Source organism: Corvus cornix, chromosome 1A (assembly GCF_000738735.6).
Source record: "Corvus cornix cornix isolate S_Up_H32 chromosome 1A, ASM73873v5, whole genome shotgun sequence".
Classification (NCBI taxonomy): Eukaryota; Metazoa; Chordata; class Aves; order Passeriformes; family Corvidae; genus Corvus; species Corvus cornix.
The window spans coordinates 42,009,860-42,028,015 of record NC_047057.1 but is presented as its reverse complement, the minus strand read 5'-3'; the positions used below and the strand labels follow the sequence as shown (position 1 = coordinate 42,028,015).

The 18,156-nt window shown below is 35.0% G+C and overlaps 1 protein-coding gene across 2 annotated transcripts in view; it reads right to left on the bottom strand.

Annotated features, from left to right (window-relative positions):
* Window positions 1–608: 608 nt before the first annotated feature.
* TMTC3 (transmembrane O-mannosyltransferase targeting cadherins 3) overlaps window positions 609–18,156 on the bottom strand; it is a 37,730-nt gene continuing 20,182 nt past the window's right edge. Inside the window, exons 9-15 of one of the 2 annotated variants that reach the window (XM_039571050.1) lie at window positions 15,643–15,791; window positions 13,689–13,809; window positions 12,963–13,074; window positions 12,139–12,242; window positions 10,789–10,958; window positions 9,752–9,978; window positions 609–8,257 (exon numbers count right to left, since the gene is read on the bottom strand). In XM_039571050.1, coding sequence (XP_039426984.1) covers window positions 7,443–8,257; window positions 9,752–9,978; window positions 10,789–10,958; window positions 12,139–12,242; window positions 12,963–13,074; window positions 13,689–13,809; window positions 15,643–15,791 — 1,698 coding nt within the window. In that variant the 3' untranslated portion in view covers window positions 609–7,442. The remainder of the gene's footprint in view (window positions 8,258–9,751; window positions 9,979–10,788; window positions 10,959–12,138; window positions 12,243–12,962; window positions 13,075–13,688; window positions 13,810–15,642; window positions 15,792–18,156) is intronic. The other variant, XM_039571049.1, reaches the window with a different exon arrangement.

Sequence of the window (18,156 nt, the reverse complement as noted above, 5' to 3'; positions counted from 1 at the left end):
GTCCTCATCTGTAGATTGATACAATCACGATCTTCCGGAAATCGTGTTCTAGTTTAGCCTCTTGAATGAACCCTCTGCTTCATGTTTTAACGAGATACTTACCAAGAGGTCAAGACAAAGATAGCAGCCTTCACCTCTGAAGTGATAATGAACAGCAGATAACAACAGTTTGAACAGCTGTAGTCCCTGGAAGCAGAAAACTCCCACCTTCTCAACACCCTGCCAGATCACGAGTAAAAGAAATCTAATCACGATACACAACAGCAAAAATCAGTCATACGGTGTTATGCTCTATGTATTATACAACTATACTGATTTATTTATGTAAGTCTCTACTCTTAGCTGATCATTTGTGTGACTTATGCAGCTGCCTCTCAATGAGTAATGACCTGCAGCAGTTACTTGGTCATCGGTCCCCGTAGGCATTTTTCTGCATTGCTGTTCCAAAGTTTTGAATAATAAAGCAAAATGAGCACTTTTCATAGTGAATGTTGAAATAACTGTGCTCCACTTTTTTAGCAAAGACTTACTTATGCAATTTATATACATATATACCGTATCCACATGTATTTAATCAAAAGCAAAGAGCGGAACACTGAAGATGCTTATCAGTTACATATAAAGACTTTAATCCTTCAGTTAGCTCCTCTTTCCAGCCCTCTGTCCTGGAACACTGGCAGTGTGAGAAAGTATCACTGCCACAAAAACAAAGACAAGAGAACAAAGGAAAGAGAACCTAAAGATATTAAAAATAATACAGAGACTGTGCTACTGAAATTCAGTCTCACCCCCAATCCCTTTATATAAGTTTATCTAGAGCTGAAGAAGGAACAGCATAGTAGTAAAAACAGCCATATGACATGGCTTTTAGACTCTGAAGTTGAGATTGTCAGTAATTGATGAGTTAAAAGTTTGCTTTATTTCCTCATAAGCCAGAAGGCTCTTAGGACACCCAGACACAAAACAACGTAAGATAACAGTGTTTGCTATTTTGTTATTAATTTTTAAAATAAACCTCCCTACTCGCTTTCTTGCTTTTCAGTTGCTTTCTGTTTTATGTGGTTTTCTCTTTTTCTACAGTCACAGTATGTTTTGTGTTTGTAAGATGAAAGATCATCAGTCAATTTTATACTCAAATTTTTTTAAAAAGCTGTTATTTAGGGGAAAAGGTCTTACAGTCAGTAAAAATAATCAAAATATAAAGGAAATGAATGGAAAGAAAGTACAGTTTAGTATAAGATAAACCACTGAAGATTACTGGAACATCTTTGAAAAATCTTCATGCATCTTTGTAATTTCAGTGGTGCTTTTATCCTTATGCAGTACATCTGGGTTTTGGTCAAATATATAATTTTTCATGTATATTGATCAGAGGGAAAAAAGTTCCAAAACTTAATTCTGTTTCTTATTTTTGCTTTTCCTGAACATGCAAATTAGGTCCTAATCTGAAGGATTATCCTTGGAAAGGTAAATTTAAACCTAAATATTTGTACTAAAACTTTGACTATATTCACCCAAGTAAGGGTAGAAATACAGTGTGACTTATACAAATAAGAGTCAGCATTACAGATCATACTGTAACTTCATGAAAACTAACTAAAGAAGTAGTACAGAATGCAGCTTCTTTTATGGTTTTGCCCAGTACTTGAGTTTCATGAGATTTAAGCTTTCACATACCTTTCCATTCTATTTATTTGTCTGCAGCTATTTATACTGGAAAATTGATAAATGTACATGCATGCAGTTGAAGGAAACCCAGCATTCCAGATCTGTTTAAAATCTGTCCAAGGGGTAGAAAGGGTGTTCAGAAACTCCCTTTAAGCTTCTTTTATCAACAGAGAAATCACTGTATCTTGCAAACTGAGATAATCATCCATAATTCCTGCAGATGAAACGAGCAGTGCACCCAAACAAACAAGTAAACCTTGATTATTCAGCTTGAGGCTGAGGAGTGATAACTAATCCCCCATTCTGTCAGCTCCCATTGTCATGATCTCCTTCCACCTCTCAGTACTGGGGAGCTGGCGCTACAGATCGTGCTCAAATGATGCTCACGTACAACTGAAGTGTAGGGCTGGGTTAACAACTGCAAATGAAATCAAGGTGAGTGCATGTTCTAGACGGTATTTTAAAAAATCAAGATTTATGACTTCTGCTTTTGGTAAGACATCCTGTAATTGTTGTATTTTCCTCCTCCACCTACTCTCATTGTGTGTAGATGAATACTCATATAATTAAAAATACCTTTCCATGCCTATTTAAAAAGACAATACCCTGATAACTACATGTAAGGAACAAACATATATGCTAAACAGGCGTAGGGTATCTGAACGTGCTTTATTCCAATGCTCTCTTCTACTCTATGTGGAGTCCTTCAAAGCTTCACATTCACTACAGTTACAGTGTAGAAGAGACACATTATTCATAGCCTCATATAAATCTTGTATGTTAGATCGCCCTCCAAAACTGTATCAAATACACCAACTTGCCTGCTACAGTGATATATCAGTAACTAAAATTTTGGTAAGTATATATACATTTTTCCACAATGCCAAGGTGTAGTCTTGCATGCAACGCCCCACCAAGCCAAGCTTTTCATTTCTTTGTTTCTGTCCGTAACCACAAAAGACTGAGCTCACCCATGCAAGCAAATAACCCCTAAATTTGCTGTAAACATAGTGTCTCTGTATGGATATTTAGCAAAAGACATTTACAGTTCTGTAAGCACTGGTGAAGACACAAGGTGAACAAGGATTTTTTTACTTGCTTTTTTTTTTTGGTAGCCTCTTTCTGACACCAGTAAAGATGTAGCAGCTAACAGTTGTTTGCATTATGCTGGAGTAATAACATACTAATATTTTATTCTAAACAGAATTCCTTAGCTCACAGTAGATGGTATTCATGAAGCCCAATTCTCTTTCCAGCAATCTTTTAAATTATGACTGTGGAGAGAAGGTTAAATGTGTTTTTCTGGGATGATTTCCTAGCCCAGGAAAATTATATAGTTTATTATTTTGTTCCCAAACCAGGATAATTATGCATAAAGTTCTCAGATTTGTTTGGTTGTTTTTTTCTTTTCCTGTTTTGGTTTGGTTTTGTCATTGTTGCCTTTTGTTCGTTGATATGCGCATGTGATTTCTTCTGGCTGTTTGCAAGGGCCACACATCCCACATGCAGAACCACTAGTTTGTAGACAGGCAATAGACCGTAGAAAGCAGTTTTTTAAGTTTTTCTAAGAATATTAACTACACTACCGTTCACTCAGTGCTATAAAAATAATGTCATATTCTAAGATAATGTCATAATCTAAGATTATTTAAAACAAAAAGTAGCAGTGTAATGTATGTAACATCCTAAGCTATGTTGATTTCAAGAAGGAATGTGTTATGTTCTCATAAGCTATGTTGGAGGTCTGGAGGACAGGTTCTTGCTGTAGTTGAAACACTGCACAGAGAAAGTGAGGCAAAGGATGGATGGAAGGTATCTTACAGCCTTTCCATTCTCAAGGTTTCTAAGCAAAGCAGGATTCTTAGGCTCAAAGTTGAAGCATAGTTTTGGTTACATGGCAGGACTTTCCTGGAGCAGCAGGTTCTGCTGCAGTTCCAGACATTGTGTCAGGCAGAAGTGATTTATAGAATTTGCAAGGAAAAGCTCAGACATGTACACTCAAAACTGGGACCCTTCCTGGAGCTTCTGTGCAATGCAAAGTTTGCAAGAGACTGGGATGGCTGAAAAACTTCCTGGAACTGCTTTGATCTTCATAGAGTTTCCATTAGAAACTTCAGGGACAGATGCCTGCATTTTCAGCCCAAAGGTCCATGACCCTGAAAAAGGTATGTGAACTACAAGGCACAGCTGGGTTGTGCAAAAGCCTCCTCTGACAACAAAGTGGTAGCTGCTTGAAGAGTCGCCCTCAATGCCCCCTGGGCTTGGATTGCCCAATAGCTGTGAGAAAGAGAAAGCTGCTGAGATGTGCTGGACAACCTAAACGCACAGTGCCATAATGTTTCAGGAGTTGTTGCTTATTGAGTGCTTACTCCTCTCCCAGAATATTGGTATTTCTCACAGGACAGTGCTTTGCTCTGAGGTGCCAGTAAACATGAGGTTGCCTATTCCCAGGCCCTCCCTTCACAGCAATCTTCCTGTATGTTCACTCTAGCTTGACTTTCAGTGTTGACTAATCAAGGTACAAACTGCACTGCACCCTGAAAGGGATTTCTGTCCCACTCAATCCTTTCCACTCCAATTGCCAACATTTTCTACATACATGCCTACTTGTAGGAAAATTTTCCTAACCTTCACAATACTAGATTACTTCACTGCCAGCTGGTAAGAAACAACAGACAAAAAAAGAAATGAGATATGACTGATCATGTTTTTAACTGGTTGTAATGCAAAGAATACTTTGAAAATAAAGAATACTTGCAATTAAATCCTAGGTTTCTGTGCAAAACAGACAAAAAGATTGTATATTCTAAGTTTAGTCTACAATTGCACATGTTGTCCCTCTGCAACTGCACTACCTCTAGGTATCCAAGTGTTCCAACTATATGCATGCATATCCAATTAATCTGTATGTTTATGAGTCTCTCTATGCATATACTCCCCTGCAAAAGATCTGAAGAACAATCTGACAAATGCATGAGACTGTACTGAAATCACATGCACAAATACATGTCATACTTAAAATGCTTACTCTGCAGCTGTATGTGTAAGCTGGAAAAAATTTTGTGTATGGATGCAAAGATGATATAACACATCTGTTCACATTTTTTCAGCAATCACAGCAATTGCACTGTATGATTAGAGGGCTAAAAATTATTTTAGTATGCCTGTCCCACTCACAGAAATTCCTAGTTCTTGCATGTTAGTGAAATTAGGGAATTCTGAAAGGGGGTATTAATGTGTTTTGCACATGACGATGGCAGGAAGAAGAGAAAAGATAAGTTGAACTGGAAGTGGGAAAATACCTGTCAATTATTTTGTTCTACCTGCAAGCAGACAAAACCAAAATTATTCTCTTTTTGATAGTTTTCCTATACGCAAATGCTATTTTGATAATTTTTCACACGTTATGTCACTTCCATTTACTAAACCATTTTTCTTGTTAAAGGTTAATTTTAAAATGGCTGACACATCCTAACAGGATAAATAGAACTTGTTAGTCAAAATACTTGTTTTTTACTAAATTTTCTTTAAGAGAGACAAAAGGGGAATAGAACAGACTGAAAGACATCCAGCAACCTTCAGTTTACATTTGTCTGATGATTTTAGTTAAACCAGACGGCACTTCTTAGCATCAATAAATCTAACAGTTCTTGGTAGTCCGTGAAGAGCTGCTTGGATGGTCAAGATAAGACATTACAGAGGCTCAGATGCAGAGATCGAGACTGCACCTTTACTTGCCTCTTCAATTTACAGACCAAATAAAAATGGTGTGGAATGGCAATTAAAGAGCTCTTCATATAGAAGAGAGGAGAATCCTGACCTTCTCTATCAGAAAGTACCTTTTCATACTACTTAGTTCCTGCCACTTTCAAATGAATGTTCCTTCATCTTGCCCAGAACAATGGTTAATCCTTTTGTAAAGCAAAGGTTTGGAGGAAGACTTAATATGCAAGTTAAAGTTTCTATAAAAGACAACATACCAGCTATTTTAGGTACAAGTATCTGAGTTATTGACAGACAAGTGATTTTCAAGGTGTGGTCAACAGATTCCTGTGAGCACTTCTCTGCAAGTAGCACTTAAATATTTTTTCTATGAAGAATAGCTGCACACCACATACTTGTTCTGTCAGCTGCTTGTAAATCGTGCTTTCTAAAACACACTTCCCCTCCCCACCAAGTTATTACCATGTAAGCAATTGTTGTGCTAACATTCAGAATGAAACATAATAAAGAAAAGGTCTGTGCAAGGAAGCCCATTACCTATTTAAGATCTCTCCCACAGAGATAATTATTACATCTTACAGCTGGATTACTGCCTAAGACAGCAAGTTGAGCAGGTACGGAAAGGACTAAGTTTGAATGGCAGAGCTGTTAAGGAATACTTCCACATAATGAAATAAGACAAAACATGAAGAGTAAGAGATTTAATGATCAGTGAAAATTATGACTGAACCCAGCTCTTACACTTCTTTTCTTTCTCAGAATTAAGGAAAAAATCAGGTTTAGGTAATTGGTAGCATATTTAAACAAAAATATATGCATTGCACAAGGATAAAAGCAATACTGAAATTGCAAAGATTTTCATTTCCTGTAAGAAATTAAAATGATGCATTAGTGAAAAAGTGTAAATGGGAATATTTTAGTAGTCAAAATAAATATTTAATAAAAACCACACACCCAAGACAAAGTATCAAAACAACAGAACTTAGTATTTGAAAGGATACTACCTACACTGCCTTGTGTTAAACACGACTAAATTCAGTGGCTTAATTATTATCGCACTGCCTTGAGCAAACATTGCTTATATTAGTGTTGTAAAAAGTAATGAGAATAGAAATACTGTTTCAATGACAGAAATAGTAAAACCAGATTGCTATAAACAAGGAAGAATTCACTACACCAAGGAGTCAATCCACAGCCGTTGACATAAAGTCAACAAAGACTACTGCATAGCATACTGGTTACTGTACCAAAGTGCATTTCTCAGCATTCAATGAACTGGGGAGGAAGTGACAAAACCACCCTTTTTAATACAATTTTTAAGAACAACCAGATGATTGACAGTTGAAGAAACCCCACACATTTCCTTAAAAATAAAAAGCAGAGTCTAAAGATCTTAAGAGCACCGGAAGATTTTCTTACCAGGTAAAAGAGTACAAACCATTAGCATTGTAAGTAAAGAACATCTAAAAGTTAGTATCATTCCATATTTAGAATGCAACTGAAAATTTTAGTGTGTAGTTGCATCCCCCTATACTACATCCAGTGGCATTTTGATGACTTTGTTAAGTTCTGGAAACAAATAATGCAAATACAAACTGTTTTTCTTGTATAGCAGAGGTCTAGAAAAATTTCAGCTGATGTGTAAACTGAAATGTAGATAATGACAATACAGATTTGCTGGGGGAAAGAAACAGTGTCTGGCTTATCCCAGTAATTCACCATTCAGTTTTTCCACTGAGTCTTTGAAAGTAGCATTAATATCCCTGACTACCAACGATTTTTATGAGTGCTAGTTTCTCACTATTTAGGATTCTGCACAGAAGATTTTTCTCAACCTTTTATCCTTCAGTTCCCACCCATCCCTCCATCATATTTAAAAGTTGTGGTTTTCTCACATACAGCATTGTAATGCCTTTTGCTGCTTGATAAGTGATATGCAGTCAACATTATTTCTATTTTCAAAGCACTGAGAACACTTTCCAGTTGGCTCACAAATTAAACAATAACTAAAAATAGTATTCTCCCCTTATTCTTTTGTGACATGGTAAAGACTATTCACCATTTAATATACGTTCAATTTCTTCTAGTCTTTTCAATGCAGCAACTCTTTTTTTCTCAATGTCTTTGATTTCTTTTGTAGATTTTTTGGGAGTCTCTTTGTCCACACTGCTTTTCTCTGTTGGTTTCTTATTTTTTGAGCGCTCGCTCTTGTTATCACCTGTTGATTGGGTGGTTGTCTTCTCACTTTTTGCTTCTTTCAAATTCTGAAATGAACTTTTTTTTGCTTCTGTAGCTGCATTCCCATCTGATGGAAGTGATGACTGTTCCATAGCACTGAGTGATGCAATTTTACTTCTAACTATGTTTAGATGACGCTGAATATACTCTTCATGAGGTGCCAGTGCTAGTGTTTCAACCAGACATTTTTCTGCCTTTATTAAATCTCTTTCTTCAAAATAAACCACACAAAGATTATGTTTTCCTTGTACATTGTTGGGATCCAGTTCCAAAATTTTTTCAAAACACATTTTTGCTCCAACAATATCCTTCTTTTGGTTCATAAGGATATCTCCTTTCAAAATTAGACCTTTGGTATGATCAGGGTAGTATCTCAGTAGGTCTTCCAAGACGGGCAAAGCCATCAATTCTTTTCCTGTCTGAGAATAAAGCAGGGCCAAATTGAACAAAGCACTTCGGAAGTTTGGCTGTAACCTTATGGCCTTCTTCATCCATGCCTCTGCTTCCATGTCTTTTTTGTCATCCATTGCTAGCATACCCAAATTGAAGTACCCATTTGAATCCTGTGGTTCTTCTTTCACATAATGTAGTAGTCTTTGTTTAGCTTCAGGTCTAAGTCGAGCATCACCTAAATGACAGAAAATGCATTTAATTCTCAAGGTATTTCCTGAAGCATTTATTCTGAAGGATTTTTAAAATGCTAATCTTTATACAAATTGAAATGCAACTGTAAAAGGGAAAGGGTTTAAAATGCTACTTTTTATCATAGCTGTGTAACAGCAAAAGTCAATGATATTTATTTTCTTTATAGAATGAAACTACATACAGTTGACTTGTTGCCAGAGTCAGCATCATTACTCTATTAGCTACTGAATGATATTTAGGTTTTGTATAACAGATACAAAAGATGTCTCTACAAGCTTAAAAGTAGTTATTATCATGCACAGTTGAGCAAATGGAATCCAGAGAAGACGTCAGTTCTGACAAACCAGTTCTTACAGAGGCAAACTTTGAGTGGAAGATCTCATTTTAGATATCATTTAGATAGACTGAAAAAGTTTCAACAGAGATAGGTAACTTCTACTGTAGCCAGACTAAGATACCGTCGAACGCCAAAACAATAAAATCCCCATATTTTAATTTGCATCAAAGTTTAAAAAAGATTTAGCAAAACAATTTTATCTGCCAATACCAGGATTATCTAGATGAGCTTGTGATCTGTGCTATTTTACTGAATAATACAGTGAACATATTTTAGTAACAAATTCCGGACACAGACTTACTGAAGGATAGGGGAGCTGCTTTCATCTGCCCTCTTTCACCCCCTGAAACAGTGTTGCACTGTCCAGCATGAGGAACTGAATACTAAATGGTTAATGTTTCTGCTTGTTTGAAGCTGCTTGTACTTCTACAGACAAGGAACAGAGCATGTGTTGAACTACTAACTTACAATGTGAGAAGAGATGGAAAATTATCAAGTGTCTTCAGCTTCAATCAACTGTTTTACCTTTCTTAGGGGCAGTTTACCATCTCAACAAAAGAGAAACAAATCTTAGCAGTTCACTTGCCAAATACTCTTTCCAACAGCCTTAATTCACTAAGGGCTCACCCTTACCTACAGAGCTATACGTATGAAAAAAAACCCTCATGAAAATCCAACTGAATTCATCCTAATTAGCAGCATGACAGAGGAACCTATGAAAACATTCATATTTCTAGAGCTTGATATAAGACCAGAGACTTAAGCTGGATTTTTGAGTCAAAAATTAAATCAATCACTATAAATGCAAATCAGGTATTACACATATTTTACTAAATATTATCTTTAAAGATCATATAGGCATAGTTTTGAAGATGTTTGTGTAACACTATTCTTTATACGTGTAAGATACTATATTGTAAAATAGCACTTGTATTAAAGATGCTGATCAGCTAAGGTTGTACATACACTTTGCACAAATTCCATACACTACAAATTACACAGCTATAATAAATAAACAGTTTATTTTTTGACGATGCTATGTCCTTTCCAAAAACAAAACAGTTAATAAAAAAATAATTAAGTAGTATGGATCCTATAAATGCAAATACACAATATGTATAAAAGGGACAATAAACATACCAGATTCCTGCATTAGCAGTGCTGAGTTGAATAACGCCAGTTTATGTGTTGGGTTGAGTTCTAGTGCTCGGTTGAAATTTTTCAGGGCTTCTGCTGGATCTTTCAGTTCAATGTAAACAATTGCCAAGTTGTACCACAGGTCTGCATTGGTTCTGTCTAGTTCTAGAGCTCTAAGGTAAGCTTCCTTAGCTTTCAGAGGTTTGTTCATTTTTAGAAGTAATTCTCCCCTGTTGAAGAACCAGATTTAACCTTCAACTTTTATTGTTACCCATATGAAAATAATTGACAGGTTTTTTGAAAGTTTGCCTTCCTACAGACAGTAGATGTCATCTAACAGTGTTTTTTTTTAAATTTTGTTAGTTTTAAGCACAAAACAATACAAGACCCTCTTTTACATAAAGCTTTCAGCTCTCAAAAATCTGTACACAACAAATACACAACAAATGCATAAGTAGGACAAGAACAAAAAAAGAAGTTATCAAGGGTTCCTGACTTGGCTCTGTAATTACACTGCAACAGCTATAGTTCAGGCATCTTTGAACCTCCCTAAGTCCCAGTGGAAATTACAACAAACAAAACACTGGACAGATGCCTCAATACCCACATCTACATTGCTCAACTAAAATGCAATTAATGTCAACTAAATTAAGACTTGCATTTTCTGGACCATCTTTAACAAAAAAGTTTAAAGAAAGCTCCATGACTCTCACTAACCAAAAGCTTTTCAGTTCAAGACTAAACTAAGAGATTAGAAATTTGAGTTAGAGATTCATAAAGAAATCTAATGGAAGTGTCTTTCTATACAATGTTTGAATACAGAACCTACATGGAGATATGCCATTTGAAGCAGGAATTTAATTTAAAAGAACAGGACTTGTAATGAATAATTGATTATTGTTCCAAATCTTCATCTTCTCACTTGGAAATGAAACCATTTCAGCAGCTAATTGAACTGTACGAACTAAATACTGTTCAGAGTACTGCAAGCACAAAAATGTTTACTCAAGAATATGTATCTCTAAAATTAGAAAACATACCTGCTGATGTAAGCCTGCTTGAAATCTGGCCTCATACTAATTGCTTGTCGATATAACTGATCCGCTTCTTCAAGGCGAGATTCGTTTGCTCGAATTAAGTTTGCGAGATTGATATAAACATTTAGATGGTTAGGAGCAACTCTTGCTGCATACTTTTTCCCTGGAATAATCTGTCAAAGACAATACATGTACCAAACACAGATGAGCAAAAATATGAGAGATGACCAGTACAGAACTCCTTTTCACTCTGGCCCCATTTGTTTAAGGTACTACTGGACATTAGTGTGCAGGCTCTTGATAATGACAAAGAACAGTAATTCTTTTCCAGAAAAATCATATCCGAAAATAAACAGGATATTTTTTATTCTTTATTTCTATGAAAACATAGGTAACTTGTACAATATTTAAGATACTACTTAATTAAGCTCTGCTACTACTTAATTTGGCTTATCTAGATAGCTACTGGAAACCAACCAGACCTTGAAAAACTTTCTCCATTTAGACAAAAGTATTTCCTAAAGCCTAAACTGACATTCTGTCATACATTTTCATTCCTTTTTTATTACCCTTCAGCCTAATGTAAGCCAATGATTTGCCAACTGATATAGCAAATGAAAAGTAGTCAGGAAAGATGAAAATGCTATGACATTGCAACTGCTGTAATGTTTATACTTTATCCATTTAGAATCTTCATACTGTTTCACAATGCAAACTTTTGAAGCCATGCTTCTACTCAAAGGGCTGCTCATTTATTTTTGTTACCAGTCTCATTTTAACCACAGCTTTTATTACCTTCATACATTCTCCAAAATACTACTCTCTTTTTCTCTAAAGAGCTTGAACAAGTAAAATTTCCTAGGTATAAATATAACTTAATGTATGGGAAAGGTAACAAAGCACATGTTAAAAGCATGTTCAGGCAAGGATTTTTTTGTTGCTGCTGTGGCTATCTTCTCCAACCTCCAATGTTGTATTTAAGCCTTCTCTGAAGGGCTCAGAAACTCAGTCACCATCAATGTATTAGCTGTAACTGAAAATAAACCAACTGTGACTAGAAACTGTAGGTTTTGGCTGCTGCTTTCTTTTATACCCTCAATTCCATAAAAAAACCCCAAAACACAACACAGCAGTATAAAAAGTAAATTAAAACAGTTGTAGCAGAGTTCTAAGTCAGCATTTTTTTAACAGCCATTATTGTATACAGCCTATTTTGTTCATAGACAGGTTTTAAAAGAACACTGACAAACTTTAAATTATACAGCCACACAGAGCTACAGGAAAAATACAAAAACTGTATCTTGAATATAGGTTCTGTCCTGTGGTGGTAGGTAAAATAAAGTTACTAATTACCTGTGGCATCAATGATTTAGCAATCATATATGATTCTTCAGCTTCTTTAGTTTTGTTTAGGTTCTTGTAAGTTCTTCCTACATTCATGTGGGCACCAATATCATCTTAATAAAGAAAAGAATGAAATTTAAATTATTTCCATGCACTGAGTATCATGAAATTAAACACCTCTGCATTCAGAGTAGCATGAAGTACAGGTACTCTGATAGAACATCCCCATCACCAAAAGAACAAAGTAATTCTATCATTTTTCATCTTAATTACGAAGCTAATAATTTAACCATGAACTAAAGAGGGACTATAAAATTACGTGGGAAACCGTAAAAAGTTTGAGGTCCTATCATATTTCCATGTATCTATCTTTAGTTTCTTGCTATAATAGAGGCACATAAATTGAAGGTTATTTATTAATCTTCTAAAAGGAAAGGCTGTCCAGTACTACCTAGAACTTCTTTTGCAACAATATGTAAAATGGATTAAATGCGCATTTTGATATTATCTAGATTTTTTTATTTTCTTACACGCTTCCTTAGTTTTAAACAAAAAAATGAAGTAATATTTATACTCCATAAGAAATCACAGTTTAAGTTAATTCATAAAGAATGTCATGCAAGGAATAGTTTTAAAACTATTTGCAGCTTTTTATAGATAGAAGCCTTTTCTGGAGGACTTTTTTAGTTTATTTCCAAAAACCCTGGATCAATTAACTTACTGTATGACACTGATGTTCAGTTGAAGCAAAACAGTCCATTGAGAAGCTGTTAAGTAAGCTAAGTATACTGAACTACCAGGAGTGCAGAGATGGCAACTAGTCAAAGCTTTACCTGGTTGCACTTGTGTGGCCTGTATGAAAAACTGCAGGGCTCTTTCAAAATTTTTTTCATTTTCTAATGCATGCCCCACATTGTTCCATAGTTTTGCATTGTTCTTATTTACCTAAAACCAGAAAAAGATACAAAAGCATAGGTTATTAAGCTGAAATTACTTAACAATTGACTTTCTCTTAACAATATCTTAAGACATAAAAATGTACAGCAAATGACAGATTTCATCAAGCTTCTATACGTAAAGAATAAAAAGTCACTACATACAGAATGATTACATTGACCTTGTTGTGCGACATCAATCTGTTTTAGTTATTTACCCATAGAAATAACAAACATCTTAAAATTCAATGTAACTGATATGGGATATTTTGCAAACTGTCTTATCATGCCATATGAACTTAGAAGAAATTATCCTATGCATCAAACTTTTTGTAGATTTTTGTACTGAAACATATCCTGCTTTCATCCAGACAAGAGAATAAATTCAACTGCTTTGACACAAGAAGAATTATCATCTATTCTGTGCACATGAATTTCTATGTGTGCATCACACTGCTTTTAAAGCATTCCCAGAAGTAACTAATTAGATGCCAATATTGTCAATATAGAAATTAATGTGCCAAAACAAGCATAATTTTTGTCCATTTTTATCATGTTCCCCTGCAGCTTTTTAAGAACAGCAACAGGAACTTCCCATTATCCTTTCCAAACAGAATACAGTACCTTTAAAGCAGACATAAACAAAGTGTACTCCGACTCCCAATCCCAGTTTCTGTGCAGTGTTTTTAAGGCATGAGTGAATAGCACCGCAGCCAAACAAACCCAAGAAATTTTTCTTAGCACGCTATTAAATAAAACAAACAAAGACTTGTTGTAAGCACACCAAGAATTCTAATTTTTATTAGAATAAGTATCTCATATGCTAAAAGGCAAACAAAGGACCACATTTGTGACTAGCACACTCCAGAGTTTGAAAGGAAATAATGTTCAAACTAGTTTTGTTTTTTACCTGATTTTGTTGTTATGACTATGCAACTCCCTTAATAAGAACAAGCCCATTCACATAATAGAATTTGTATACCATGTATACAAAAATTATACTTCTCTTAAGACTTATCTGTAATTTAAGACAATATATGATGCCAAAAGTGAGGTTCTCCAAAACACTACACAAAATGTTACAAAATGCAAAAGGCAACTTAAATATCACCTCGTACTTTTGTTTCATACCAGAAAACTCCACACATATTCTTTACTGCACACATCATCAATCTTTCCCACACTGTAGAACACACCCAAATGGAGAGGTCTGTGCAGACTACCCCATCTTCCACAGGCAGATGTAATTCTAGTGCTACTGTAATATCTAAATAGGAGAAAGGTTTAGTGTCTTTCCAGCAATTTTGTTTTTAGAGCAGCAAACTGTGGCAAATATCACACTCTGTGACAAGCTTGTCAGGAATAATCTTCATTTTGTGCAGTTTATTTTTCTGGAGTTTAAACAGGACAGATATAAAACATACACTTTAAAATGCTGATCATTTGGTTTCTGAATTCTAATTCAATTATAAAAAGATGTCAAACATTCTATAGCTTTCCTACAATTATGAATGTAATTTTGTTTCTAAAAAAAATCTCATTCTTGAGTGGACATACAGGTGTTCACCATTAACAGCTATTTCTTACACTTGACTTATGGAACAGTTGTTCACTCTGCTACCTACTTCACAGGGGTTTACTAAAAACTGAAAGGTTTTTACCCTCTCCACTTCTAAGATAAAAAATGCATCTTTTGACTACTATTCTTGGATTTTAAAATATTAAAGAAGTGGAACTGTAAAATTAAGAGAGTAATTCTAAAACACTATCAAAGTAATCAATGAGAACTGGCATATACAGTAATCTTTATGCCTATCAGGCTTATATGAAAGTTTTTTCTTTCCACATATTTCTAAAGCAAGGAGCCTTCTCTTTCTCATTTTAGAGAGCTGGTTTCCAATATTTTTGTAGTAAATGACACTATGTGCCTAATTTTTCTCCCCAGCCATCCTCTCCTGGTTCCTTGCTTTCTTCCACATCACTTCTATTTTTATTGCCTCGTAGTGGGATTTGTGAGAATTTTTTCTCCATACTCCCACAAGGTATCACTAATTTCTCATTATCCAGATGCTGTCAGCTTCAGCAGCACCAGTTAGCGTAAATTTTACTGCAGGGCCTCATCTCTAACAATAGCAGACAACATAGACTGCAAATTGCTGCCTTCCCATTTGTCTGAACTGGCATCAGGATGCCACTGGGCTAAGAAGGGTAAAGCATCCACATCAGTGGGAGGTATGTCCAGATCAATGTAGAAGATATCACAAAACAAAAGTGTGTTCTTTTAGAGCACAGTTTTTAAGGTGAAATTGTTAACCAAAGAATTTTTTAGTTTAACAAATACTGAACGGCTCTGATACCCATTCGTAGTATGTCATTTCTGAAAATTTAATCTGTTACTGATTAAATTTTCAGAAACTTTAATTTGCTGACACACATCCATTGTATGAATTTCAGTCAGTAATCAACTCTGAATAAAGTTAAACCAGTCTGACTTACTCTTATTTTCATAGAAGATAACCATATTTATGGTTATGCAAGCTTTCCTGTTAGGGGTTTTTATCAGTATGAATTTATTTACCTTTTAGTTGATAATTTCTTCCATCCATGTGCTACTAAAATGCAGAATCCCATGCTAGGAACATACAACACTCGTTCTGCTACTACGAATCCAACAGGAAAAAACAGGTTTGACGCAGGAATGAATGGTAACACTATTAAGCAGAGTGCCTAGAAAAGAAATACAAGTAACATTAGTAATCAAGATTAGGCAGTGATAAATTGTATCCAAGAAACAATTTACAAATTACAAAAAGAATCCCATAAAACCAGACATACATAGTAGATATTTGTTCTTGCCTTTTTTTTTTTTTTAATACTCAGATCTGTTTTACATTGAGACCGCTCTGAATATGGCAAGTAGTAACCTGCAAATGACTCTATTCCTTACTTAAGGGCTTGCAAGTCTGTTTGCATTTCTGTACTACAGAAAGAGGACAAATCAATAGGATCAAAGGATTAATTAAATTCAAAACAGTGTTTTAGTAAGAGGTCCAGATAAAGAAACAAGACAGTGTAAGAACCTTGGACATTATCTAATAATTAAAAATTTATATCAGCTTATTTGAGGCACAAAACAGCTATTTTTACAGTACAATAGAATCTGGTTTGAGTTTCTGTAAAAAATGTGAATAACAAAAATCAGAATCAGTCACTGAATAAACATCAGTGTTTGGACAGAGCGCTAAGAGTACCCCAAAGTATCTGAAACGACAATGAACTTAAGAACCACACAATTGCAGTTCTTAGGTCAGGGACAGACTTCTTATCAAAAACTGTGTTTATTAAAAGGCAAAGAAATCCATCTGCTGCAAAGAAAGTGGACGTGACCATTTGCCTTAAGTCCTGGGTGATTGTTAAATAGTGGCTTTCCAATCTCTGGTTCCAGAAAAGACATGAATAATTATTTCAAAATATCTGGCCTCCAAGTTACAAAAAAAAAAAAAGCCCACAAAAGCAAACCTACAGAAATGGAATGTTTCTTTGAAGAAAGAGGAATTTTCTAGAAACTTTCAGTACAACTGGCTGTCTAGATTTAAGCATGACATTAACTGCCTCTTCCATGCTAAAACTGTAAAATAATCCAGTTTGAAAATCAACCTAGGATTACACACATAAAAATACAACACTGATTTAAAACTTCAACTAAGATTTTCTTGCATATTTCAAGGATATTTCAAGAATATGCACATGGATCATTAACACAGCTCAGCTGCTGATCCATAGCACTTCATTTAGCTCTACAAAGACAAAAACACAACTGAGCCTCACAATATACAGAATACATTGATTACTTGAGGATATTAATGGCTTACTGGATTGCAGCAATAGGCTTTGGCCTACCATATTGTTTCATTCTGTAGTACATAACAATTAATATTTAATATAAAATATTGCACTCCCATTTCCTAAGAAGTTAGCTTCCAGGCACTTCGATATTAAGTCTGAAGAAAATCAGCATCATATTGAAAGTTACGTATACAACATAGGTACAGATTGAAGGAAAACAACTTGCATTAAACCAGGATTATACTGTCAGGTGACATTGAGGCTTGCATGTTGGAGTGAATGATCTCAGAAAACCCTTCCTATAAAAGGCACTTGGAATATTAAAAACACATGTAAAAATACCACCGTCAAACAAAAACTAACTAACACCAACACATGCTGACAAACCTACTAACCCTTTCCTATGTAAGCTTCACCAGGTAGGGAATAAACATAAAGGCAGGGAAATAAACAGCCTTAAAATTCAAGAGCTGACCTATAAAAAAAGTGAACCACTCCCCACACACATTTCTACTGCTAACAGTGCACTGGAGAAAAACTTATGCCTCAGCTTATATAAGGAGGAAAATCAAACTACTCCTTTGCATATTCGAAGTGCTGTGAAACTTATTTTCCAAGCATGTCACCTTGCATATTTATCATATTAATAAGCTATCTAAAGTTCTTCTCTTCATACACAGTTTCCAAACTCAGGACAAGAGATTTCATCAGCAATACTAGATATCATTTTCACTGATTTTCTAGTGAAATATATTGCCTTGCTCCAGTGACAAGACAAGAAAACCCATATGAGTCAGAACTATAATGCTAGGTCTTTTAGAAGTGAATCAAAATTTGTCAGCTGCTTAGCAAAGAACTACTTACACCTTAGGTTATGCATAAATATTCCCACCCATCTGAAACTTTTGTTGGCTGATTAACATACGAAAAAAACCCCATTATTTCTGAAGCAGACTAAGATAAATGCATGCAGGTTTGTTGTACACAGAATTGCACCACTGAATTAATAAAAAGTATGGTATCAGGTTACCATTAACCTTGCAAAAATCTGCAATGGAATCAATAATTGATGACTGTTTTATTTTTCAAAAATGCTAGCTCCTTTGATCCTTTCCATTTCTTCCAAAATATTCTTTCCTGTTAATCCATCTCAGTTTTGAGATAATACATAATAGTGAATAGACAGACAGGAACTGATCTTACAGTTTGACAAAATTAGTTTTTCATTACAATATGAAAACAACTC